We start from the raw sequence: 26,159 nt of genomic DNA on the forward strand, positions 1-26,159 counted from the left end.
GTAAACACACACTGTGAGGTTACACTGACCTGGCAGGGACACACAAATAAACACACAGAGGAGGAATTAACATAAGAAAACAAAACCTCGTCCACATTTAAACCTGCCACTCTAAATGTTGGCGTGTGTGTATGTGTGTGTGTGTGTGTGTGTTATGGTTGCCCTGCATCTGTTCAATGCTGTGTTTGTTTATAAGCATCTGTCAGTGTGTATGTGTGCATGTGTGCGTGTGTATATATCATGTGAGCGTGTGTGTCCCACGGAGGCCGCCGTGTCTAGAAGTGACAACACGTGTGTGAGTGTGTGTGTTGAAGGGAAGGTGCTGTTTCCCACAGCTCAGATCTAATTCAGCTGTAACCCAATCTTCGTGTGAGTGGCGCTCCTACGCTGCTCTCCTCTCCCTCTGGAGTGTGTGTGTGTGTGTGTGTGATATTTCCCCTCTCAGACCCCTCAGGATCACTTTACTGTGTCAACGCCAGGGGCTGGACGTCAGCAGCATGCATGCATGCATCAACATCCACACACTAAACACCAGTGGAACACCTTCCATCAACATTACAGACCACTGACTGTGTGTGTTTGTGTGTTTATTTTCCTACTTTCCTTTCTTTATGGCACACACTCATCTCGTTTGTTCTGTCATTCTTTTTAAGGCGCTCAGAGAAATAGCAAGGGGTGCCCAAAGTTTAAAAATAATAGTTTAAGAAACAAACTATTATTTAAATATGATTATTTAAAATGTATTCATCCAACTTTTCTATATAAATTGATGAAAATATACAAACATCACTTATTGTGTTCTGATTGGCAGGACTAAACCACATGGTTCTATTTCCTTACCAAATATGGAGGCACGTGGCGGCCATTGGGATTTAAAGCCCACTTTTCCACTGACCTGTGACCCCTAATATGCAATAAATGCTGATAGTGGCGCCCCCTGCGGGTTGTGGTTAAAATTGCAACCATGCAATACAGTTTTACCATCATTTGACAAATGATCAATGACTTACGGACAACCAGTTGGCCAAAATAAAAAAAGGCGGCCATACTTTTCAATCAATCCGTTGCCCCTGAAAGTGTGTACCAAATTTTGTTGTAATCCGGCTAAATGCCTAAAAATGACAGTGGTGTTTTTTGCACAGTTGTGTGAGAAATTTCAAGTCAATCCCACTTCCAGCAGCACCACCAGCATATATTAGCCTTATTTGTGATGATGGTGCCATACTATAAACTCCTATACGTTAGTAAACATACTACCGCTAGCCGTTTAGGCTGCTGCCCCCCCCCCTCCCCAAGCCACAAGCGCTCCAGGATCACCAAGGGAGCGCAAACAAACTCTCCCCAGGTCCAAGGCTCTGATTTCAGCCTTCCGTCCTGCCGTGGGTTGGGAGGGAGGCCATGGGAACAAGCAGCAGTGGGGGCCCTGTGTCAATAAGTAGCAGCGGCGCCAAACAATGAAGGCGGGGGGTGGATGGGGTGGGGGGGGCAGCCTGCCGCCAACACCGCTGACAGACAAGCGCACAAAAGGAGCTGTGAATAAAGCAGGAAGGCAAAGTGGAAAAATAAGACGCGTTTATAAAGTTAAGACTTTTCTCTCCATGCATTCTTGCCACATTTGGACACGCCTCCAGTTCATGTTGGTGGAATTTGATGCGTTCAGGCGCCATGGCAACAAGAGATAAGACTTGAAACAGTTTGGACGTGACCCAAGCGTGTATTATCACGCATGTTTGTCATCTTAACATGGACATTTGACATGACTTCAGTGGCATGATTGGTGCAAAATGCTAAACTTGCATTCAATTTAGCGTCAAATCAATGCAATAAAAGATATGAGAACATGTACAAAGTCTTCTTGAGGGGTCAAAAGTATGGTTACCTCAGCAGTAGAAGAGGAGAATACGCAGGCAAGTGCTGCCACCTGGTGGTAATGACACAAAATGCCGGGTATTGTAGTCTGCCAGCAGGGGGCAGCACCATCACCAAGTCCCAAAGAGCTACCTTCAATATTCATTCATTCATTTTCTACCGCTTTTTCCTCACGAGGGTGGCGGGGGGTGCTGGAGCCTATCCCAGCTGTCATTTGGCAAGAGGCGGACTGGTGGCCAGCCAATCACAGGGCACATATACAGTGAAGAAAATAAGTATTTGAACACCCTGCTATTTTGCTATTTCTCCCACTTAGAAATCATGGAGGGGTCTGAAATTTTCATCGTAGGTGCATGTCCACTGTGAGAGAGATAAACTAAAAAGAAAAATCCAGACATCACAATGCATGATTTTTTAACAATTTATTTGTGTGATACAGCTGCTAATAAGTATTTGAACACCTGAGAAAATGAATGTTAATATTTGGTACAGTAGCCTTTGTTTGCTATTACAGAGGTCAAACGTTTCCTGTAGTTTTTCACCAGGTTTGCACACACTGCAGGAGGGATCTTGGCCCACTCCTCCACACAGATCTTCTCTAGATCAGTCAGGTTTCTGGGCTGTCGCTGAGAAACACGGAGTTTGAGCTCCCTCCAAAGATTTTCGATTGGGTTCAGGTCTGGAGACTGGCTGGGCCATGCTAGAACCTTGATATGCTTCTTACGGAGCCACTCCTTGGTTTTCCTGGCTGTGTGCTTCGGGTCGTTGTCGTGTTGGAAGACCCAGCCACGACCCATCTTCAATGCTCTGACAGAGGGAAGGAGGTTGTTCCCCAAAATCTCACAATACACGGCCCCAGTCATCCTCTCTTTAATGCAGTGCACTCGTCCTGTCCCATGTGCAGAAAAACACCCCCAAAGCATGATGCTACCACCCCCATGCTTCACAGTAGGGATGGTGTTCTTCGGATTGTACTCTTCATTCTTCTTCCTCCAAACACGCTTATTGGAATTATGACCAAAAAGTTCTATTTTGGTCTCATCTGACCATAAAACTTTCTCCCATGACTCCTCTGTATCATCCAAATGGTCATATGCAAACTTAAGACGGGCCTTGACATGTGCTGGTTTAAGCAGGGGAACCTTTCGTGCCATGCATGATTTCACATCATGACGTCTTAGTGTATTACCTACAGTAACCTTGGAAACGGTGGTCCCAGCTCTTTTCAGGTCATTGACCAAGTCCTGTCGTGTAGTTCTGGGCTGATTCCTCACCTTTCTTAGAATCATTGAGACCCCACGAGGTGATATCTTGCATGGGGCTCCACTCCGATTGAGATTGACCGTCATGTTTAGCTTCTTCCATTTTCTAATGATAGCTCCAACAGTGGACCTTTTTTCACCAAGCTGTCTTTATGCAGCTAACGACCTCAAACAGGTGCATCTGATTCAGGATGATACATGGAGTGCAGGTGGACTTCTAATGGGCAGACTAACAGGTCTTTCAGGGTCAGAATTCTAGATGATACACAGGTGTTCAAATACTTATTTGCAGCTGTATCACACAAATAAATTGTTAAAAAATCATGCATTGTGATTTCTGGATTTTTCTTTTTAGTTTATCTCTCTCACTGTGGACATGCACCTACGATGAAAATTTCAGACCCCTCCATGATTTCTAAGTGGGAGAAATAGCAAAATAGCAGGGTGTTCAAATACTTATTTTCTTCACTGTAGACAAACAACCATTCACACTCACATTCATACCTATGGACAATTTGTGGGAGGAAACCGGAGTACCCGGAGAAAACCCACGCATGCATGAGGGAGAACATGCAAACTCCACACAGAGCCACTGACCCCATCTCGCCACGGCCGAGCGTGGAATTGAACTCGGGTCTCCTAGCTGTGAGGTCTGCGCGTACCTTGAATATGTTCTACTTATAAATAGGACAATTTATGTGCCTTTATGGACATTGGCTGTATATCAGGGGTGCCGGTCACAGGTCATCATGATCTATCTTACTATAAAACATAACATACTTTATTTTATATATTCAGTATAGTTACTCCAGACTCAATTCACTGTGCAATATCTGATCAACCTCCACGTGCAATATTAAGGCTCGAAATGCAATATATTAAGTTCTATGTGAATTATTTCTATAATGCCTCATATTAACTGACTCGAAAGATCTCAGTGTATAGACTGGTCATATATCTCATCTTGTTTCATATTATCTGCATACTATATTTGTATATAACTCTGGGAAAAACTTTGTTAATACTTGGGTTGTTTATATAGTTTTTTTTTTATATTGTGTATTTTGTACTGCTTAACTGATTCTGTACTCTTGCTGCTGTGCAATGCAAATTTCCCCACTAAGGGACGAATAAAGGCATATCTTATCCTAACATAAATGTAAAATCTAACGTCAACTTCAAAAGTACTACCCTAAATAGTGAAGTTTACAGCTGGGATGAGAGGTGAAAGATCTTTGAGACAACCCAAACACTCCAGTGGCCATCGATTGAGTCTCGCCACTTAATCGCTGCTTTATGTGCTTTATGTCACATGACGGCCAGAAAGCGAGCCAAACTACTTCAGCGCTTGTGATGGACGTAACGGTCACCACCAAAGAAGACAACGAGATGCTTGATTAGTGAGCAAATACGTGGAATACAAAAGGGGAAGAAAAAGAAGAAATAAATGAGAGCAATATCAAAGTTTTATTCTTAAAATGTAGTATAGAGAGGAACAGTAGTACAATTTCTTATTTTTAAAACAAAAAAAAAACCAGGAGAATGTCGTTCCATCTTTGAAAACATCTGGTAAAAACGTAAAAAGAGTAACCTGAATTTTTGCTTTGTGTTCGGAGGGCACCGAGTTTTGCATCGCTGTGTGAAAGAGCAAAAAAGTTGAAAAATACAACTTTTTTTGTTTGTTTGGTTATTTTGGTTTTTTTTTTTTGCCTTTTTTTCTCTCTTTTTTTTTTTGCAGCAACAGCGTAAAAAAATACAGCCGGAGGAAAAGAGGTGGGGGAGTGGGGAGAAAAATCTTTTTACATCGGTTAGTGTTTTTGCTTGGGTTTTGTTTTCTTGTCCATATAAGAAATACAGCATTAAAAATCATTCATGACAATAAAAATCAGTAGGATGACAAAGAGTATCAAAAGAACAAACACAGGACAGGATGAAGACGTGATGGACGAGCAGCACTGAAAAAAAGAGCAAGCGGAAGGTTCTTGGAAATAAAAAAAAAAGGTTTTCAAGTCCACTATAGTTAAATAATATATTTTTCATATATATATATATATTCTTCTCATAGATTCTTCACATATATATATATATGTATATCCATTATATAGGCCCACCCACAGTGATTTGAAGGTAAAAGTGACACGAGGAGGATGAAGCGTCTTCTTCCACTGAGTAAAGGGAGGTTACACGTTTCCGTACAAACTGCATATGAACACATACTGCCGCTCCCAGCTTTCCGTCCACATTTGAAAAATATGTGCTAAGAACAGGGAAATTAGAACAAGAAGGGGGGAGGGGTTAAGTGAATGGTAGCTTAGCATTAGTCAAAAAAAAAAAAAGAAATAATCATTTCAACAATTACAAGATTTTTTTTTTCCCCTACACTATCACCTGGCTCCTCACAGACATAACCCAACGACAATAACAATAATAATAATAATAATAATAATAAAGAACAATTTTGGTTGGACAAATAGAAATGAACAGTCTTGATTGCATTTTTTTGGAGTCAATATTAAATAACAACAACAAAAAAACAGTTGGAAGAAAGAAAGTTCCATTCAGACCCACGTTTGGGGGAATTTCAAAGAAAAGCAAAAAAATGATTCTCGTGAACACAAAAACGTAAGTGCATGTCTATGATGGCGCCATAGAGATCCACTTTTTATTTCTTTTTTTTTGGAACAAAGTGTTTTCCTACCTGGCAGACCAAACAAAATTTACATAAAAATGGGACGTCTCCTCACAATCAAATATATAAACGCCGTTTCACGTGCGTGTGTGTGTGTGTGTAACCGGTACCAAATATAAACAAGACGTCCACTTAGGTCCTTGTTAAAAAGTACTGCCAGTAGTTCTATCTAGTTAGAAAAGGTTAAAAGCATGGCGAAGATTACCTGATAGTTGTCAGTGTTGTATAGGAGGTGAAGCTGAGTCAGTTATGAGAGTCGGGGGTGTCCAAAGTCCGGCCCCGGGAGCTCATTGCCGTCCCCCGGGGGGGGGCTCCGTTTTTATTTGCCCCGCGGCACATTCTGGAAATAAAATGATATGCCGCCCGTATTGCAGCTTGACTGAGGAGGATTTAGGGCCGCTTACTTTCAGTGTGGAGTCTCTCTATTTATGTCGTCAGTGGGAGTGGGGTGGTCACGTTAGGCGCGTTGTTGCTATCATCTACAGGGGTGTCCAAAGTGCGGCCCGGCCCACAGCATGTTGTGGTAACAAAATTAAAACACACATAAAACAAACAAACAGAACAAAAAACCCACAAAGTTTTGTATAGCGCCCCCCCCATTCGCGTTTTGTGAATGAGGGGGAACCCACCAGGGACATAAAAAGGGAGACTCCACACATAAAAAACGTAGACGTGGAAGCCTTTTGGATGAAAGGTGAAACATCTTTCTCCAACCACGCTACACTAACATGAGGTGTGTTTAAAACCAAAATGATTGAGTTTTACTTTATGATGAGAAAGTCGACAAATGACCTCCAGAAATTAATTTTTTTTGGGGGGGAGGGAGTTCAGGGGTTCAGGGACCCCCCTTCCCCCGACCATATTGTATTCTGAGGGTTGCCGTGCTGAGCATCACTTGCCTACACTGGATTGTTTTGGGGTTTTTTTGCATGTTGTAAGTGCCAATCTCCTCCCCATTCTTCAAATTCACGTTTGGACGCCCACCTCCCCATCAACCTGACTCTTGTAGGTCCAGTATTTCTGCCACTAAAGCATTCATTACAGCACCAAACCATTTGGCAAAAAAACAAAACAAAAACAACAATTCAAGCTTTAAGTGAAGGTCAAATGCTTTTTGTTTCATCGACAATAAAGTGTTACTGTGACGCGGTGATTTGTATAAAGCTAGCTAGAATAGTTCCCCTTGCACTTTATATATATTTTTTCATATATATATATTTTTTGACTTTAAAAGGTGTCTTTTCTTCTAAGCGTATTCAGTAGTTTTGAATTCTTTTCTTTCGCTCTCCTGCTAAATCTTGGTGTGCGGTCTGTTTGGCACGACGTCACAGCCCCGAAGCTTTTTTTAAATTAATATCATAAATATGGCTGAGATACATTAGAGTCACTAAACAGATTTTTTGGTTCCAAGATTTGTGCAGGGAAAAGAGAAAAAAAATCACAAATACAAAAGAAAACAATAGAACAGAATAATACAAGATATTTAGCGCACCTACTAAACACCGTCTACACAGCAAAAAAAAAGAAGAACCGGAAATAAAAATTAGATTATCTGATAAGACCATAATAACTCTCTCTCTCTCTCTCTCTCTTCTTAAATTAAATAATTAACTTTTTTTCCTCAATGATTGGCCTAACCCCACCTCTATGACACCCCGCCCACTTAACAGGAAATAATAAAAATACATCACCAAAGAACAAAAAAAAACCTGATTTATCTTAGAATCTTTCTCTTGTGGGCATCAATAATAATAATAATAATAATAAAATCTGTACATGGCGGGGTTCCCACACTACCAAAGCTTTTTTTTTTTTTTTAAATTGTTGTCAAACTCGCAGAATGGAGCAACCCTCAAGGTTTGATAGCACTTTGGAGTTGATTGTTTACCAGCTTGTCGTCTTGTGTAGCACACATACAATAAACACCCATTCATTTAAAACTCTTTGTCCTCCTCCAGGGCAGCACCAGCGTTGCCCTGCGCCCAATTTGATTGGTCGTTGTCAGCAGGCTCCTCCCCCTCCAGGTCCTCAACCTCCTCGCCCTCGAAGTCGTCGTCGCGGGGGAACTCCATGGCCTCCATGGCCTCCAGGCCCTCCTGGGTGGCCTGGTGCGAATCGGCGCAGTCCACGCACACGCCGTAGCGCCGCGAGCCGTGGCGGATGCCCACGCTGGCGGCCAGCATGAAGATCTTCTTGCACACCATGCACTTGTACTTTTTGTCCTTCTTGTGCACCTGGAGGGTGGAGAGGTGGGGTGGTCGGGATGGGATGATGGGATGGGAATGTACACGGTGAGTCGCGTTTCGTTTTTTTTTGTTAGCTTGCCACCAACTCCAGGGGGAATCCTCCTCCTCCTTTAGCATACTCGGACAGCTGACATCACAGTGGCGAGAACTTGTGATTTTCACAGCCTCTGGCATACCCACAAAACATCTGCCAAACGCAACGTCAGCCACCAATCAATGCGCCCTCCTCCAAGATGGCGGTCAGTGGCTACTTTGTGAAGTCCATAACATGAACTCGAGCATCAAAATGGGTGTGAACTTTGCATCAGGGCGGTACGACACCAACTGAGATAACGTGGAGACGACGTCAGGATCCAAAATGGACGCGTTATTGGACGACGCCACAAGTGCATCAATGATAATATGTGGTGTAATAATGCCAGTGCCCCGTATCAAAAGGAATCAACTACAAAATAATTGATCAATACAAAACAAATTAGCACGTATCACGGACGCTAGGTCGTATTTCTGATTTTAAATCAGGGTCTCTTTCATTATTTTAAGAACACTGGCCAAAAATAACCAGAAAATACCCTGAAGTCCACACTGCGTGTCAAAGCAGCCATCAGCTCATTTGCATCCAGAATCCACTACCTTGATTCCCTTTTAGCGACGCTGTGTGTGGAACACACACTTTACCTTTCATGAGGACCAACGTTTTGTCGGACTTTGGTCCAAGTTTTAAATGCGTTTGGTGCACAATGAGGTGTTACACTGTGGGAATAGTTCCACCCTTTTCAATTATTTATTTTATCGCAACCTTAATTAAGCGTTATAAACCGGGACAAGGGTACAGTGATGTCATACAAGTGAAAGAAGCCCCACCTTAAAAAAAAAAACTCAGGTTTCCTGCATAAATGAACATACACAAACCTGCTTCTGGAATGTTTTAAACCTCTTTTCTTTTCCCAAAAGACAATTTTCACTGATTCTTGCTACTTTTTGGTAATGTGTGTGTGCATTTGGATCTATGATCTATTAATAACTTAACAGCGGGTGCGGGTGTGTTTGCTCTCACCAGGGAATGTCTCTTGACGTGCTCGCGGCGGGTGAACAGCTTTCCGCAGATGTCGCAGCTGAAGGAGCGCACGCCCGAGTGTATGACCAGGTGCCTCTTGAGTGTGCGCCGGTGCTTGGCGATGTAGTTACAGTGGGGGCACTTGAGCTTGTTGATGGCGAGGAGCGGCGACTCGCCTGCATGAGTGGGTGGGGGTGGGGGGGGGAGAAAAACAAGCCACGGTCAGCAAGGACGAGGTGGAAGAGTCTGGATCTTTCACGTCATCGGCGTGCATTAATAACAGCTCGTTAAAAGGGAAATATGGCAGGCTGTGCAAACGTGTCGCTAGGCAACCTTCGCCTTCATCTACTTGGCAAAGCCGAGGGTGTCGCCACAGCAACGGGGGGATGCTGACTCAAGGCGGAGTTGAGGAGCTGCTCTGCTTTGTGTCAACTGACCAGCGCTATCCAATCAAAACAAAACACCGATCCACAGCCGCTCCGCAGCCCCCCGCCCCCACAACCCAATGCTAACGAGCTCCCGTGGACAGATGGTTTTGAGGGTAAATTGGCCGGCCATTGATTTTGAAAGGGCTCCAAAATGGGAGTGAAGAGTCACAGGCTTTTGTTTGAGCATTGTCGTTGTCATGGCAGGCCTGAGGGGTAGTGAGGGAGGGGAGTGTTTATGAGTTTACCTGTGCGTGTGTGTGTGTTGTCGAAGCACAGTGAGACATGAACAGGTTTCTCAATACTGTGTACACAAGATGTGTGTATATTATTAGTCATGTGTAATTTCCTTTAAAGCAAAACTGCACTTTTGGTTGGAATTCATCCACAATCCTAACGTGAGACCTGAACACACGTCTCTCTTAAGTCTGCATTCTAAAGACATACAAACAAATAAAAAAGGCAACTAAGAAGGTTTTGGGAGGTGTTTGAATATTAATAGTTGCACCCATTACGTGCATTAATGAGCTGCCTCTTTACTGCTGTTTTAATATCTTTAGAACGCGTGTGTGTTTATGATGTGTGTGTTTATGTGTCACATATAGATTGTGGATGATGGGCAAAGTTCCCCCCAAAGAGTGCACTTTTCCTTTAAGACGCTACACTTAAAGTGACAGTGCCTAGGGTCAACTGAAACGGGCGGGGCAGAGAAACAAAGTCCACATTGTAGAGGTTAGTAGTGCCTTATGTGGATGAGGCAAGCCCAAGCCCCGCCTCCTATTTAAAGCATATTTCTCATGTGTGGCAAGTCCTGGCCACATTTATTAAAGCCTATTTTTAATTCCGCAGCTCCAGTTTGGCCACCAAACACTGAAACACGAGGAAGTTGTGTTCTCGGAGCAACGACATCTTACCATTCTCCCAGGATTCCCCTTGCTGGATGATGCTATACTGGATCTGATTGGCCAGCTCTGGGAAAGGAGGGGTGGGTTGAGGTGGCGACAGGAAAGAAGGGAGAGGGAGAAAGAGAAGGTGAGAGGTGGTTCTCAGGTTTGTTTGATGTCGGGTAGGGATGTGGGGGGCGGGGGGTGGTGGCTAGGCAGTCACGACACCCTGTGTACACAAGCAACCAGTCCACACATGAACAATGCCAGCTTGACTTACACAAACACACACACACTCACACTCACACACTCACACACTCTCATGCACAGGCCGCCATTGTATGTAAAGCAGCATCAAAAAGGGCGGGGGCTGCGGTGGGAGTGGTGCTCAGCTTTTGTGTGTGAGCACCTGTATGTGTGTGTATGTGTGTGTCCACTTCCTCCACCGTGAGCCCTTAGATCCCATTAAGGACACCAACAACGCGCACCCTTGGTCAATATTTGAGTGGCCCCCGGAGGTGCCCAACCCACCCCTTTTTGACAATCCCGCAGGCATGTTTAGTGGCCGAGGGTGGGGGTTAAGAGTTGGAGGGAGACTAGAACCCAGCCTTCATTTTCAACTGCCTACCTTCAACACCAGCTGGGGGAGATTACGCCATTGAGGCTGACTACTCGGCCCCCATGGGGGTTACAAAAAGCCAAAAGAGCACATTTTAGGGGACTTCTCACACTTGGCCACAAGTCAATTATTTGCAGCTCTCCACCTCACCCCCATGAATGGCGCCTGTCCACTGTACCCGTTTGTCAAGGTATTTGTCAGTTTGGGTTTTGGACATGCGACCGAGTTGAATACACGTTCATGATGAAGTATGAGAAGCTATTATAAATGTTATCACATAGCTTTTGCTTTGGTCGTGATGTGCATGTGTACGCTTGTTTATGTTTTGGGGCTCCAACATGCCGTTGTTATGTAAACAAGCAACCCAAACAACACAGGTGTTATCGGGCCTGATAAGATGTCAAAAAACCTTCCTTACAAGGCCGGCATTAAGAGTGAAATGACACTATCAACGTGGGTACAACATATTAAAAACACACGAGAGACAATATGATCAACTCCAGTGGAGTCAAATGCATACTAGTAGGGATACAAAATCGCCTGGTGGGCCTCCCTGCCTTTTTTTTTTTTTTTGAGGCGGCATTGTGGACGCCATGTGACGCACATATCCAGAACGAGTCACAACAAAAACCACCACTGTGCGTGGCGCGAAGCTAATCAGGTATCGCTGTGCCAGACTGCACAGAGACACTGTCCGACTCAAACAAAGGAGAAAGGACAAAATGATAAGAATTGGGTCATCTTACAATCCTTATATTTAAAAGCTCCCCCATGATGCATTTAAAGACCTTCTTCAGTGTTCCTAGTGTTTATGAGCAGCAAAGCTGGGGAAATCGTCACCCTCACATGTTCCTTTTGAGAGAAGAGGCGCTTCTGAGGTTGCGGCTTTTCTTGACATGAAGGGGGGGGGGGGGGCTTCATTACTGCATGCTTCCCTAGACATCTCAAAACATTTCTATGTTTTTTTTTGTTTTTTTTTTTTAGCAAATAGGCAAACATAGTAATGTTTAAATGCGACTGTAGAGTGATGCCGCTTTAGATGCAGCAGAGGGCGCTGTCACATGTCAATTCATTCAATTTTCCCCAAAGTAAGACAGGAAGACCTTCGGTAAGCATAATACTTAAGTCTCGTGTCACAAGATCTCACGAGATTAAAACACGACAGGAGTTCTCGTTAAGAAAAACAAATTAATTAATTAATCACACTATAAATGAAAATGAAATCATGTGCCATGTGCATGCGTGTCTATTTTCCTCGCCTCCGCCTCCAAACAGGCAGAAAGAGGGTTCACTCTGTGCATTTCTGTCAGGACTTTGGCACGTTGGTTCCATACAACAAAAGTTTTTAGATGTTTTCATTGTGTTAAAATCTCGGCTGGTCGCCATAGAGCCAATCTTGTGTATCGTCTCGTGAGTGTCTTGCAACACCCTGAGGATCGAGAAAAGCATGTTCCCAACAGGGCTTGAAAAGCACTTTGAGGCATCAAGGCCCACTGCTGTACATTATACACTATTGTGAGACCTCTTGTGGAACACGTCTGTCAAATTGTTGAAAACTCCTATAATACTTTCATTTACAGAGAGTACAAACGAAAGTCTTTATATATTTCAGGCAAAGCTGCGAAGAAAGATGCATGAAAACTGCAGCGGTCTCACCGTGGCCATGGAGGGGCCATTAGCACCACCCAGCATCACTTGTGGAGCGCATTAGAGGAGCTGGAGGAGGAGCTGCTGGCACTAAGAGCATTGGAGCGCATTTAGGGGAGGCCTGAGGGAGAGAAATGCTTCCCCTGCTTTCTTCATTATCCTGCATTAGGGAGGGCTTCTCTCTCTCTCTCTCTCTCTCTCTCTCTGAGGCACATCCAACAACAGCCCCCCCACATACCCATCCACTCCATAATATCATTGTACAGAACCACGCTTTAAAGGCCGAAGGAGAGATTACGCCATACGAGAAGGGATGGAGCGGCGCTAGATTAAAAGGTTATTCAAGGGAATCCAGAAAGAGCGATGTAAAAATATATAAAACACCACAAAGAGGATTTTGTATCCAGTGATCAGGTCTTTACTTTTGATTTTCTAACGCAAACATAGAACCGAAAGCAGGCTGAACGCACGCCGGAGCCCGGTGTACGCAGCGGTCAGCGTGCGGCGGGGACAAAGCGATCCAAGCGGGCGTTAACGCGGGTAAGCCCCCCCCCCCCCGGCTCTGGAGTGATTAGTGGAGATCATCAGCGGACGCCGGGCAGGTTGAGCACTCAATAAGCACACACATCCCTGCTGGGAGGTGCAACTGCAGCACTGGGATGAAAAGGCCTTAAAGCCACACGCACACTTTCCTCTCAGTGGCCTTTCTTCCGAGGTGGACTTCTCCATCTATCTCATCTCCATCTAGCCATTTGTCGCTCTGAAAACGTCTACAGAAGATGACATAAAAGCCACAATATATCAGACCCAGGCATTGTAGTTTTTTTTTAAACGCATTTTTAAACTCATCCCTGAAGATCAGCTACATCAGCGTATATTAACCTAACATAATTTGCTGTTATACTGTGACTGTAACGTTAGTATTACGCATGTAACAGTTACCGCGTTCAAGGTATGAAAGCGTGGAAATACTTGGTCACTGCCTGTGTTGCTACTCGCAGTCCTACCTAAGCTTTGATGTGCTGAAAGGTGTTGCCATACATCAGCCATAGATAGCGCAGGCATTGTTAGCTGCCTCCATAGCATTGAGCTGCGCCGTTGAGGGTCGACATATTACTCACGTGGAGAATATATTTGTGTTGTGTCTTGAGAATTCAGTTATTTTTGTTGCACTTTCATCATGTTATATGGTGGCTCTTTGTGTTTTCCTTTTTCAATAAAGTTATTTCAAAATAACACATTTTAGATGTGATATCATGCTATTTTTGCCCAAGGAATCATACCAGAATCTCATACTTGGCCGTGCCTCGTTAGCACTAAATGACCCACACCTTAACGTTGTGTTGTTGACTGTGATGCATCTTTGGTTGGACACTGAAACTAGGAGGGCTGTAAAAGAAGTAATAAATCATGGCAGTAAAGATGTAAAAGGGTGCAGATGTGCATCATACCGGCGTTTTCTGAGAGTGAAGAGAAGTCCTCTCTGGGGTAGGAAGCCGACGGCTGGATGAACATCCCCTCGTCGAAGCCCTCCTCGGGCTCTGGCGGGAAGTTGTAGACGAACCGCCGCGTGGTGGTCTGCTTTTTCCGCCGGCCGCTTCCGGCAGCGGCAGGGTCCGGCGCCTCGCGCTTTATGGCCGCCCCTGCGCCGCCGCCCGTGGCTGGCTCGTTCCAGACGAACACCTGCGTCTGGGCGCCCGCCGAGCGCGGATCGTTGGTCTCTGCTGAATCGGAGGAGTTGTCGTTGTGCTGGCTCCAGCTTCCCGGGGCCCTGGGGGGCACCAGGGCACAGCCCTCGCCCCCGACCGTCGTCACCTCGATGTCGCTGGACTCCTCTTTTACCCTGCCGCCGCTGCCTTCTTCATCGTCCTCCGTGGCGGCCTCTTTTCCTTGGTTGTTGCTGGCTTTGATTGACAGCTTGGACAGGATGCTTGTGGCCCAAAAGTTGCTCGGCTTCCGTTCGGGGCCCCGTTGCCCATCTTTGGCCACCGTCTGCCTCTTGTTGTAGTCCACCACCACAGAGTCGGGGGCCTCCTGCTTGATGCTGATGTTGAGGGCGTCTTTGATGAACGCCCGGCACGACTGCACCACCTCGGTCATCTGGAGGTAACTCGCCACCGACATGACCTCGATAGCGTTCTGGCTTGTGAGCAGCAGGTTCCCCGAATAAAGGAAGTCCAGGATCACAGAGAAGCCTTGGACGGCGGCCACGTCCAGGTGCGTGATGGTGGCCTGGTCCTGGGCCTCGCTCTGGGTCAGACAGTAGAGGGTTTTGAAGTAGCGGCTGCCTGCCACCAGGATGTTTTTGTGCGCTCTGAACACCTGGCCCGACACCACGATGTTGACGTCGCAGAGGATGCCGCTCTTGCGTTGCTTGTCCAGCTCCTGGAGCAACTGGTAGCAGTACGAGTTCTCATGGGGCTTGTTGCGGAAGTCCTCGTCGGAGGAGTTGGTGGACGGGCTGGCGTTGTCGGTGGGCCTCCCTGTCTCCTTTTTTAAGACACAGAGAACACATTTGCTGTTGGACATTGTGAGCACACCACCGGCCATGTGCACAATAAAGCGCTATTGTGTGTTTATACTAATATTCCTTCCTGGAGCCTCATCTTTACAAAACACTCTTTGCGAATCGGCAAACACCCCGAGGGTTCCTGACACGCCCACCAGATGGGTGAAACAGGTTCAACAGGCTTCCAAAAGGGGAGCGGGGATACAAATGAGGTACAATGGAGGGATGGGCTGCGCGGCCTGGAATTCATTACCGGGTTACAGCTCCGAGCATGGACAAAGTTCATTAGGAATTCTTTGGAAGAGCAGCTCCCTCGACTTCACGGTGCTGTTAAAGATTGGTTGTGTTGCTGCTGAATGTATTACTTCCACTATTGCTTTGATGCACGATACATGTTGTTGTGACTTTGACAAAGGCAAGATGACTGGGGCCCCATCAAGTCCATTTTTTCTAGATTCACTTTTTTCTGTTGTAATTTTTTTTTTTACCATTTACACTTATTTTACCAGCATAAAGTGTGTTCTTTTGGGGTTTGTGACTAAAATGTCCGCTCATTAAAAGCAAAAATTGATTCACTGAAAAAACTGCATCAAATATGCTCCATTGTAGAGTTGCATCACCATCCCTTTGTGCTTTTCACACAAAAACCGTTAAAGATGTATAACAACATCTTTGGGAGAGATGGCTTCAGTTGAAAAAAAAGATTTCATCTTTGGATTCCGCGTTTAAAAGTCAATTCTGTTCTTACTCGACAATGCCCTCTGTGGAATTCATCGGGCCCCAGGTGACGAGGGAATGTACTGCAATGTACTGCAAATCCAATGTCAAAAAGTAGAAAAGCAATGAATTAACAAGTGCCAAACCAAATTTGCTGAAGGGTGGAAGAAACCTTAACTGATTTAAACTGGGCAACCAAACAACAACCACAGTAGAGATATTTGATTTTTTTTCCCTCACCACAGAAATGCCCCCCACCCCCAGAAAATGCCTATATTTGTGTGGGAGACATTCACACAAGGATTAGTCCAACAACACATGGATTTAATTGTCTTTTCTGTCAAACATGGTTTCAGCTGCATCAACCCACACAAGATATTTCAATTTGGGACAAATTCTAACCACCACCAAGCCCTGGAATGCTTGCTTTTTTCTGTTGACGTTTTACCAACAGCTGGATTACGCATTGACCATTTTTGGGGGGGTATTTTTGGTCAATGATTTCTTACAGGCAGAGAAGTTGAGAAAGCTAGCTTAAAAATAGCAGACTGGCAGATTCACTGCATAAATCAACAGCTCTAAATTGGCGCAGTTTGACTTCTGTGCAAACAAGCGCGACGTCATGATGGTGGCTTTTTACGGTGACGTTTATGTGGAATGGCTGCGTAAAAGACGCTATTGTTTGTGTACGAACAGAAGCGACTCTGGTTAAAAGAGTCCTACTAGCATTTGCAATGAATGTTCAAACATTTCTATAGTTTGATGGCAAAGTCCAAAAGACGACATACAGTCAGGTGAAAAAAATGAGGAAAGGGGTGAAAACGTACCCAAACATGCACCCCTACCGTCTTCCCTGTGCTGAAAAAAACACCACAAGCTGGACTTGTTATTAAACCCCAAAGTTTGCCCGGCATGAATCACAACAACTTTAAATTTCTCACTCAGATCAATTTAGTCTATATAAAATTAAACCCACAAGTGTTTTGCTGAATCATTGCAAAATTTGGCACATTCCTTTAGGGGACTGGCTAGCATTGTGGCTAACTAGCCATAACTCATTGGCCATTTAACTGATGATAATGAAACTTCCTGCATATAGTCGATGTACCATGGGCTCCAGACACGGGGGGGGGGGGGGCGCGCTGACATTGCTCACATTCAGAGCCAATTACGAGTCTCTCATGGTTTTGATCAGCTGTTACATTTGGAGGTGATAATCAAAGTAGCTCAGGAGGAAAATCGGTCAGTGTTGATCGTGGTACTCTTGCTAATACCAGATCTTGATAGTATTGAAGATACATTAGCTAAAAACAGGAAATCTCATGTTTTTTCTTTGCACTGTATTGTTCACTGGCACAAAGAGGACTCCACCAATTAGATCTGGTGGAGGGTTGTCCGAGTGTCCGGGCCAAGATGACGGGAGGGGAGCTGGCAGTAACACTTCTACTACTCCTCTTCCCCCTCCCCCTCTCCTCCTCCTCCTCACAAGGCAAAGAGCCAGCCTGGTACCGAGCACAGAGTAAAGACGGGGGAGTGTGCGTACACACAGAGACACACACTAATGCTTAGGTTAATATGAAGCCAGAAATGTAGTGAGTTTTTGAGCACACATGCACTTGCATCTGAAAAATTACACAGCAGATGTCCTAATCCAGAATAATTCACATTGCTACAGACTTGCATTTTTGTCCCCACCCACTATCTCACACACACACACACACACACACTGGGAGAAACCAAGCTGCCCACACACACATACACAGCTGGGGTTTCAGCGAGTAATTCAGATTAAATCCATTTCTCTGAGGTCCCCACCCAGCCCCCACCACCCACCACCTATCCACACTGCAGCTCTTGTCCAGGGCAGCCTGGCTTGGACACACAGGACAGTATAGGGGGGCTTATCATCCTCGTCCACAGCTGGAGGGATTGGGGGAGAGAGAGAGAGAGAGAGAGAGAGAGAGAGAGAAAGAGAGCGAGGGCGAAAGGGAACATGCTTTGCAGGCTTCATGACAGAGCACACATAATGGCAACGTGAAAAGAAGGGTCATAATGGGGTGAAAGTTACAATGAAAAGATGGGAGATGCTCGGCGCAGGAAGAAAAAAAAAAGCCTGATAGCAGCGGCACAAAGACATAGAACGAGTGAGACCTTGAGCCTGGAGAAAATGTGGAGCAGAGCGCTGATGGGTGGGTGGGGGTGGGGGGTGTGGGTGGTAGGATGGAGGAACGCGAGCGAGTGCAATAGGCGAGGAGGAGAAGGAGACGGGTCACCCCATTTTTAGCCTGTTCACAATGGTCGGCGTTCTCCCCGAGGCTCATTGTCCACTCACTCACTGTGGACCTTTTGTGAAAAAGACCTCCTCCAATCGCTCTTGTACATCACGCCGCCGATCCTCTGCACTTTGGAGCCCCGGGTTGGGCGAGGGCGAGTCGGGACGTGGATGGGGAAGGATGCACATCAAAGGCACTTTGGACGGGCCAGGACAATGGCGAATTTTTTTCTTTGCCGGGTTGAAAAAAATTAGCATCTCCACTGTGCCGGGTTAGTAAATAGCTGCGTTCAGGCAGGAATGGCTCACTGGGTGTGGCGCTGTAAACAGACACACAGAAGTGTCGTCTTCCGCTTTCCAAGGCTTGTTGAGGCGACAAAGTGGAATTACTTCTGACGGTCATTTGGAGAATAAGACAAGAAAATATCAGGAGAATGTCGACTGGGGTGACTCATGAAAATATGCAGTTATGTCGGCTTGTCGTCACGTGACGGGGAGGTGACGCCATTGTTTTGTAACGGCATTGAAACGCGTTTTCAGATTTCCCCACTCTGGAGGCAATTTCAGGGTGCCCAGAACGCTGTTTTGGTATAAGAGAAAACATAAAATACCAGAAAGCGTTTCCCGGGAGGCTGCTACTGATGCAGCACATCTCTCACTTGCCAAAGTGACATCCAGTCGCATGGGATTATTAGTTAGACCTGTGAGTTAGATTATTAGTTAGACCCGTGAGTTAGATTATTAGTTAGACCTGCCCAGTTTCGATTTGAACGTCTTTGTGACGTGCTCGGTAGTAAGCACCAATGGCTTCATAGTGCCCTGAGCATCCTTTCTCCAGATGCGGCACATGTGAGTCAAGATCCCCAACCCCGAATCTTCAGTCTTGGCCTGGTTACTTTTAAATGTAAGCCAGAGAGGGCAAGGCCAAATAACTGACAAGATAAGGTTTTTGATCCACGCCGGAGAGCCAGTGTGAGCTGGAAGGCAGGTGGACTCGAACCAACCAGGATGGCCATAAAGTGTGAGACCGCTGAGGCACTGACCAAGGCATCAAGATAGGCCGCAACACAAATAAACCTCAAACCTAAACAAACCACAGAGCACCCACCCCACCCTCGGGGGGCCGGCAGATCTGTGGAGAACACGACACGCCCCTAAACAGTTTGTGTTACACGGCACTGTTGCCCCCACAGGAGGCCACTCCCACCCGTACCCCACCCAAATCCCAATCCAGTCTCATGACTGGTCCCGGGCCCTGAGGGCAGCGACGGCGGTGCCTCCCCAACCCCACACGTCTACAGTGTCTACCCCTAAAACCGTGGCGCCCCACCCTAGCAGTATGTCCCCAGATAGCAGAACAATACTGCTGTGTGCGTTTGGCCCAAGGTGTGGGAGGGCTGCACACACTGTCTCTCAGCTTCTTAACAATGTCGTGCCAGAGAAGAAGACGAGGAGGAGGAGGAGGGTGGTGTGTGTGTGTGTGTGTGTGTGTGTGTGTGTGTGTGTAGTGGCTAATTCAACAAGAATTCTCCCTCTGGCTCCGGCCCACCCCGTTTCAATGACCTGTGGCCCCCCAATAAACATCCCAGCTACGGTATCTCGCAAACAGCCATGGGTGGGTCGCCCCGCTAAAATTGGGGGAGGCCTTCTTCTTTGTTAAGTGCAATAAAAATGGGTGAAGTGAGCCTCCCACCCACCTCTCTCAAATTTTGCCCCTTGGGGATCACAGGACTGGCATTTTGACCCCCAGGTGGCTCAAAATATCATGCCATACGCACATAAGGGTCCACCTACCGGATTCCTCATTAGGTCAAGTGCTGCCTGACAAAAGGGTGGCAGAAAACTGAAACTGAAACTAAATTCGGGGGGGATTTTTTTTTCTTTCACGGTGGACTGAAACTACAGCTGCAGGATCTGGTTTCTGCAGAGACAACCAATGTCGATTTACAAACACCTTTAGGCGGACTTGACCATCGTGGTGTCCTACATTAGGATCCAACATGGCGTGCAAGTCAAAATTAGGACTGGATGTGTTTGTTTGTGTCAGCCACAGGTGTCAAACTCAAGGCCACGAGAGGGGTGGACATATCATTTTAGGCGGCCCAGAAAGCCTGAAAATTCATTCATTTTCTGTTGCGGGGTTGCTGGAGCCTATCCCAGTTGTCATCGGGCGAGAGGCGGACCCCCACCCTGGACTGGTGGCCAGCCAATCACAGGGCACATATAGACAAACAACCATTCACACTCACATTCATACCTATGGACAATTTGAAGTCGCCAATTAACCTAGCATGTTTTTGGAATGTGGGAGGAAACCGGAGTACCCGGAGAAAACCCACGCATGCACGGGAAGAACATGCTAACTCCACACAGAGATGGCCGAGGGTGGAAAGGAACTCCAGTCTCCTCGCTGTGAGACCTGCATGCTAACCACTCACCCGCCATGCAGCCTGGAAATAACACATGTTAAAGGCACTTTTTAAACATTTTATTCTTACATTTTTTTTATGATCATCATGAATGTTATTTTACTTTTTTAAGTAGAGATATGTATTATGTTTAATAATTGTATGTATTTTAAAACATATTTTTTAATTTTCTTGTTTTTGAGTAAGCATTGTAAACTATATTTGTATGATATAAAGTTTAAAAAAATCTGTCAGTATTGACAGATTGATGCAAGAGTTCTTATTTTTGGTGTTGTCAGTTAAAAATCAATTTTACGATAGAGTGCTCAAATTTGGTCAAACACGAGGTGAAAATGATAATCAAAGGCGTCATAATATAATCATCACAATTTCAGGTGCCCCCTTTGAGGGGAGCCATAACTACAATGTGGCTCACAGTGAAAACGAGTCTGAGGCCCCTGGTGTAAGCTAACGCTTCCGCTCCTGCACCGATGCACCACGAGGGTGGAAATGTGTCAAAACATGCACCCTTACTGCGGTGATGGTGCTACAATTTTTCTAACAAATACACCACATGACGGGACTGCCTTAAGATCTCTTTCACAGATCTCTACAAAACACCCACTGTAACTTTACTGTATTTAGCAGTCTCGGCGAAATTCGGTCCACACCTTTAGGGGACTGTTACACACGTGTGTGTATCATTGGAGAGAGATTGCTTGGACAATATGGCGTCTGGGCAGGAATTGCTACAATTGCTACAGCTGGATCCCTACTGGATTATTTGGGTTTGCATTGTTTCCTATTGGAGGTGTCACAGGTGTACACCATGTGTATGCTATCAGCCCCGCCTCTGCCCACTGAGACATAGACACTGCATGACTGATAAAAGGGCTCACTCCGTTCATGCCTTTGTTCTGCGAAACAAACATGCCAAGGTGCTGTGGAGGCGAGAGATGAGGAAAACAGACGCGCACACACATGGTAATGTGTGTAAAATGATAGAGCTAACATTTACTGCGATTAATTCATTCATATGTTATCGGCCCTGGCCTAGTGCCCATGAGAATTTTTAATCTCGCAAGATCTTGAGACACCCCTATAATCCACACAATTCCTATCCAAATATTACATTTTCTACTAATTACAGCTCTGTTTTTGCATGAAAAACAGCTAAAAAATAAACATTAAAATGTGACTTCCAAAGTTTGCTCGTACAGTGAATGGTTGATACAGCTGCATGCTGCACTGGATTATTTGGGTGTGCATGGTTTCCTACTATTTAGTCCATTATTTCTTTTGTTGGACGGCAGAGGTGCCACTCTTCCCGAGGAACATTTTGTGGGAAATACTACTAAACCGTCATATCTTTCACCCATCTCAGCAACTTGTTTTAGTCAGCCGTGGGCATAAAACTAAATGGGCCGCGCTTTGACAATTCCCAACAACCTACTCCCCCTTCTCTGAGAAGACCCACATTTAGCACAGCTGCCCTGTGTGCTGGGGCTAATCGAGTTAGCTTGCAGCCAACGACGAGGAGGCCTGATTACCATCAGGAATGGGCAAACAGAACGAGGCGGTTTGTTCACTTTAACGTGCTTTCCTCCACGTGCAGCTCGCAGTGCCAAATATTACAAAGAGAATAGAGCAAACACACATGGAGCGGCGCTATCACACAGTTAGGGAAATGGCCTGGTTAACCTTGCCGCCTCAACGGCGAGCGGGGTCCTTGTTGCTGGGGGAAAAGCTAAAGCCAAGCCCCCTAATCCACTCCTACTGCTCTCCTTACCAATTAGAGATGTGTACAAGTTAGTGGATCACTTTAAGTCATTCTGATTAGTGATTGCGTGTGCGAAGGAAGGAACTAAATGTAGTAGTCCAATCCTCTTCGCTCACAAATTAGAGTCAAATAGCCGATGTTAATTCCGCCCTGACAGCTCGGAGGACGCGCTGTGAGAATACGAGGACCGTGAGGAAGGATTGCTCTTTGGCACCGGGCGACGATGCACTCCCTGTTTTTATGGGGTCAGAGAGTAGCGTGCAAACGTTGGCCGCGCCGCCATAAAAAACACAGATAAAAAGGCATCATGCACAGACGCAAGATCTGATTAACCCTTTGAGGAAAACCTGAGGGGTACAAACTGGAACATTCTACAGCATCAATGATAACAACTTTGAAGTTATGGTGCAATATGACGATGCGGTGAAAATGTATGTATTTCAGCGTCAATTTATCTATTTTATTTATCTTAACTGCACAACGGCCTGTCATTCCTTTCTCAACATGGAATACAATTCTCACCAGCTCTGCGTTATCGCCTTTAGCCGAGATGACGTTAATTACATGACGCGTTATTTGAGCAACATGCCGCACGGTTTTGACTTCCTGGAGTCTTTCTATCAATTCCTTTTATGAAATGTACGTGTTATAAAACAGTTTGTTATTTAAGCACGTTTGCGGTGATTTTGAACTTTCCGGATTATTTCTATCAATTTCTTTAACTGAATGTGTCCATAACGGATGAAGAGCAATCGCAATATTTCTGTGACATCTTTATTTGAGCGACCATGCCGCAGCTTGGAACTTTATGCAGAATTTTCAAAGTCTTGATTTATTGTATTGAATGTGGCAGTTACGATATAGAACTGGTGAGGAGTGACCACATTACACTATGTGGTCTTTGACTGAGGTTAAAACTCAACTTTTTGTCAAACTTGCCCCCCACCCCCACCCCACCCCCACATGTAAGCCTCTAATTAAAGCATGTAGGTCTTAAATAAAGGGGTGTAATTTCAAAATAATAAGTCAGTGTTTGTGTGAACTGCGTACAAGCTGGGGCCTTAATCATAAGATATGCCCCAAAGGTTGAACAGTAGGGCCCTTTAATCTGCAAATATGTGGATGACGGGGGTCAGGTGATGCCGTGTCATTCTATTAGGGACATCCATTTCAACCATTCAAGTGCCTGCATGTGGGCAAAAAAGGGCTTGAGAGAAGACTACAAGGCGACATGATTTACTCCCCTGTCCTCTTGTCCAGTGTGGCCAAGTGACACCATGTATGGATTTTGGGGGGTCATTCTCACACAATGCCTCTAATTTAGCTGCCCAAGGGGGGGGGCACCAGAGGTCACCGGGGACTGCCTGGAGAGGCCGAGCTGGCAGCCCAGGGAGGAGACGTGGGAGGGGGGGGGGGTTGGTTAAAGGTGTGGCTCCCCTAGGGTCGAACCCTCGCTATTGTGTGACCTCTCGCAGATAGCAATCAAGGCAGATGCTGACGTCACAAAAAAGGAGGGGGTGTTGTACAGTGAGAAACCACTGAATAATACAATTGAATTACACCTTTTAAGCTTGTTTGTAATAACAGGCAGCACGCAGGTGTCAAACTGACAGGCTTACACAGTGGACAGGTAAGATAGACAGTACTGCATATGCAAACAATTGTACTGTCAATGTTCATTTATGATCCTGTAAGCAGTAGTATAACTCTCAAATATGGAGCTTAGTCATCTACTGTTCTCTTTGAAGTCTTTTTTCTGCTCGTTTAGCTTGTCAAACGTAGCTGGTTCATTTGTGCAACCAATAGTATGTACACTACATTAACATATGCACCATTCACTCACGCCCATGTTTACTAGTCTTAATAAGTGGACAGAGGACATTTAAAGTAGACATTATGTTAAAGTCATTGTGATTTGTGGCGTTTTAAGCTTCAAGAGGTGATGTTTTCCCCCAGCGAGTCTTCAACCTCCAGCTACAAGGCGAGGCTACGAGCTAGCTTAGCACCTAGCTAAGGTTAGCGGTCTTATGCTAGCTAATTAGCCCGAAAAGAGGATCGGGAAGTAATTTTTAAACACCACTTCTGTAACAATGCCTAAAATGTGACGTTTCGTACTCGACAAATGTTATAACACGTCGTTTAGGACACTCGCAGAGCGATTACAGGCTTGTGTACGTCAACGTTTGACAGCGTCAAAGTAGCGGGGCTAACGTTACCTGTTTGCCGGGGTCATTCCTGCCGTGCTCGGACGACAGGTGATGTCGGAGCAGCAAGGCCCTCTTGTAGTTGCGGCTGCCTTTGATGAGCTCGTCGCCGTTCTTGGTGGCCGCGTCGTGGCACCAGAAGCACGACATGAGCCCCGTCTCCTGACAAAACTTGAGCCACGGGAACTCGCGGAGCCACGACGCGTGGAAGAGCGAGTGCTTCTGGAGGAGCGTCTGGGGTCTCATCTCTACGCCGCACTTCCTGGGCGCCGCCTCGCCGCTGCCGGACTCGGCTCCGTCGCTGCCCACGACCGTTGCCTCTTTGAAGCCGTTCGCCGCTTCCCCCGAGCCCGCGTTCCCGGCTGCTGCCTCCGCGTCCTCTTCCTCCTCCGCCTCGGGCTCCGTGCTGTCGCTCACCGACCCGGCGCCCTCCACTCGCTTCCGCGTTGGTCCTTTCGCCCCGAGGTCCCCGTCCTCGTCCGGGTCCAGCCGGTTGCCGTTAAAACGTCGGTCCTGACAGGCCGGGGCCTCCCAGCTGTTCCCCCCGCCGACGCCTCCGGAGCCCGCTAGCCCAGCTAATCCACCGCCTCGGAACGCCAGCGACCTGCGGTTTCTCTCACCGGACATTTTTTGCTCTTATAATAAAATCCTCAACAGTCTCCCCGCCACGGCAGTAATGTGATGTTTTTTTTTAAAGCTCCTCTCCCACCCGAAAGAGATGGCCGGCCGTTGCTACTTGTCCTCCTCCCTCCGCGGTGAGAGTATGTCGGTTATGCGGAAATAAATAAAGCTTTTAAAGGCATAATGAATTTCTGGGTTCTCGCTGCGTCCGCGCAGGCCCCGCAGAGGTCGAATGGCAACGACTTTCCTCCCCACAATGCACCTCGACTCGGGGGAAAGGAGGTGGGGGGCGGGGTTTGAAGGGGTGGTGGTGGGGTCCTTCGGGGGGGAGGAGGAGGAGGCAGGTTATACAGACGGGGGGGTGCACCATGGGGGCTATATTACAAAAAATAAGGCTGCACCCATTTTCTGCATGATACGTGCTTTTTAAATGACTTTACTGTATTGACCAAAATATGAGGCTGTGTTCACAAAAAAGTACTTTGGTGCATTTCACTTGTACTATTAGAGCATAGGCATAAAGTGAGTATAAAGAGTACATTAATGCTCAGTTTTTATGATACATTATGTGACTTAACTATGTCGTCTGCTTGGTTAATGTTATTATATTCGACAGCATAGAATTTCACCAAAAGCTTCCAAAATATACTTGTGGCGGACCAACACTTAACCAAACCAATAGGACATTAAACACACCATAGTTCATTTTAACCAAACTAAACATGATCAAATGTCAACGTATACTGAATTATTTTAGTATTGTGCTATTTATACTAGTTCATATTTCACCAAAAGCTTCTAAAACGTACTTTTAAAGAGTGTCGGCATTAATATCACGGTTGGTTTGCTAGACAGCTCAACTTTTCCACGCCAGCTAATATTTAGGTCAATACGTCCCATTTTTTTTTACTCTTTAAGGTGTGCCTCAAATAAAATATGCTTAATTTTAG

General features: G+C 45.8%; 1 protein-coding gene across 2 annotated transcripts; it reads right to left on the reverse strand.

Annotated features, from left to right (window-relative positions):
* Positions 1–6,637: 6,637 nt before the first annotated feature.
* zbtb10 (zinc finger and BTB domain containing 10) lies at positions 6,638–25,477 on the reverse strand. Of its 2 annotated transcripts, XM_058046866.2 has the most exons (5): positions 24,601–25,476; positions 14,150–15,188; positions 10,463–10,519; positions 9,124–9,299; positions 6,638–8,054 (listed from the first exon to the last, which is right to left on the reverse strand). In XM_058046866.2, exons 1-5 carry the CDS (start codon positions 25,213–25,215, stop codon positions 7,755–7,757), a joined length of 2,187 nt encoding a protein of 728 aa, XP_057902849.2. In that variant the 5' UTR covers positions 25,216–25,476; the 3' UTR covers positions 6,638–7,754. The 2 variants fall into 2 exon arrangements, with proteins under 2 accessions (XP_057902849.2, XP_057902850.2); XM_058046867.2 differs by lacking the exon at positions 10,463–10,519 and having other exon boundaries at positions 24,601–25,477.
* Positions 25,478–26,159: the final 682 nt, after the last annotated feature.

Source organism: Doryrhamphus excisus, linkage group LG7 (genome assembly GCF_037039965.1).
Source record: "Doryrhamphus excisus strain RoL-2023G ecotype Guam linkage group LG7, RoL_Dexc_Guam_v1.1, whole genome shotgun sequence".
Taxonomy (NCBI): Eukaryota; Metazoa; Chordata; class Actinopteri; order Syngnathiformes; family Syngnathidae; genus Doryrhamphus; species Doryrhamphus excisus.

Excerpts from the sequence above, each read along its gene's own strand:
- zbtb10 (XM_058046866.2), bottom strand. The coding sequence starts at position 25,215 with ATGTCCGGTGAGAGAAACCGCAGGTCGCTGGCGTTCCGAGGCGGTGGA. Across the intron at positions 15,189-24,600 it reads GGAATGACCCCGGCAAACAG|GAGACAGGGAGGCCCACCGA; the intron begins GTAACGTTAGCC and ends GTCTTAAAAAAG. Across the intron at positions 10,520-14,149 it reads TTCACTCTCAGAAAACGCCG|AGCTGGCCAATCAGATCCAG; the intron begins GTATGATGCACA and ends CTCCTTTCCCAG.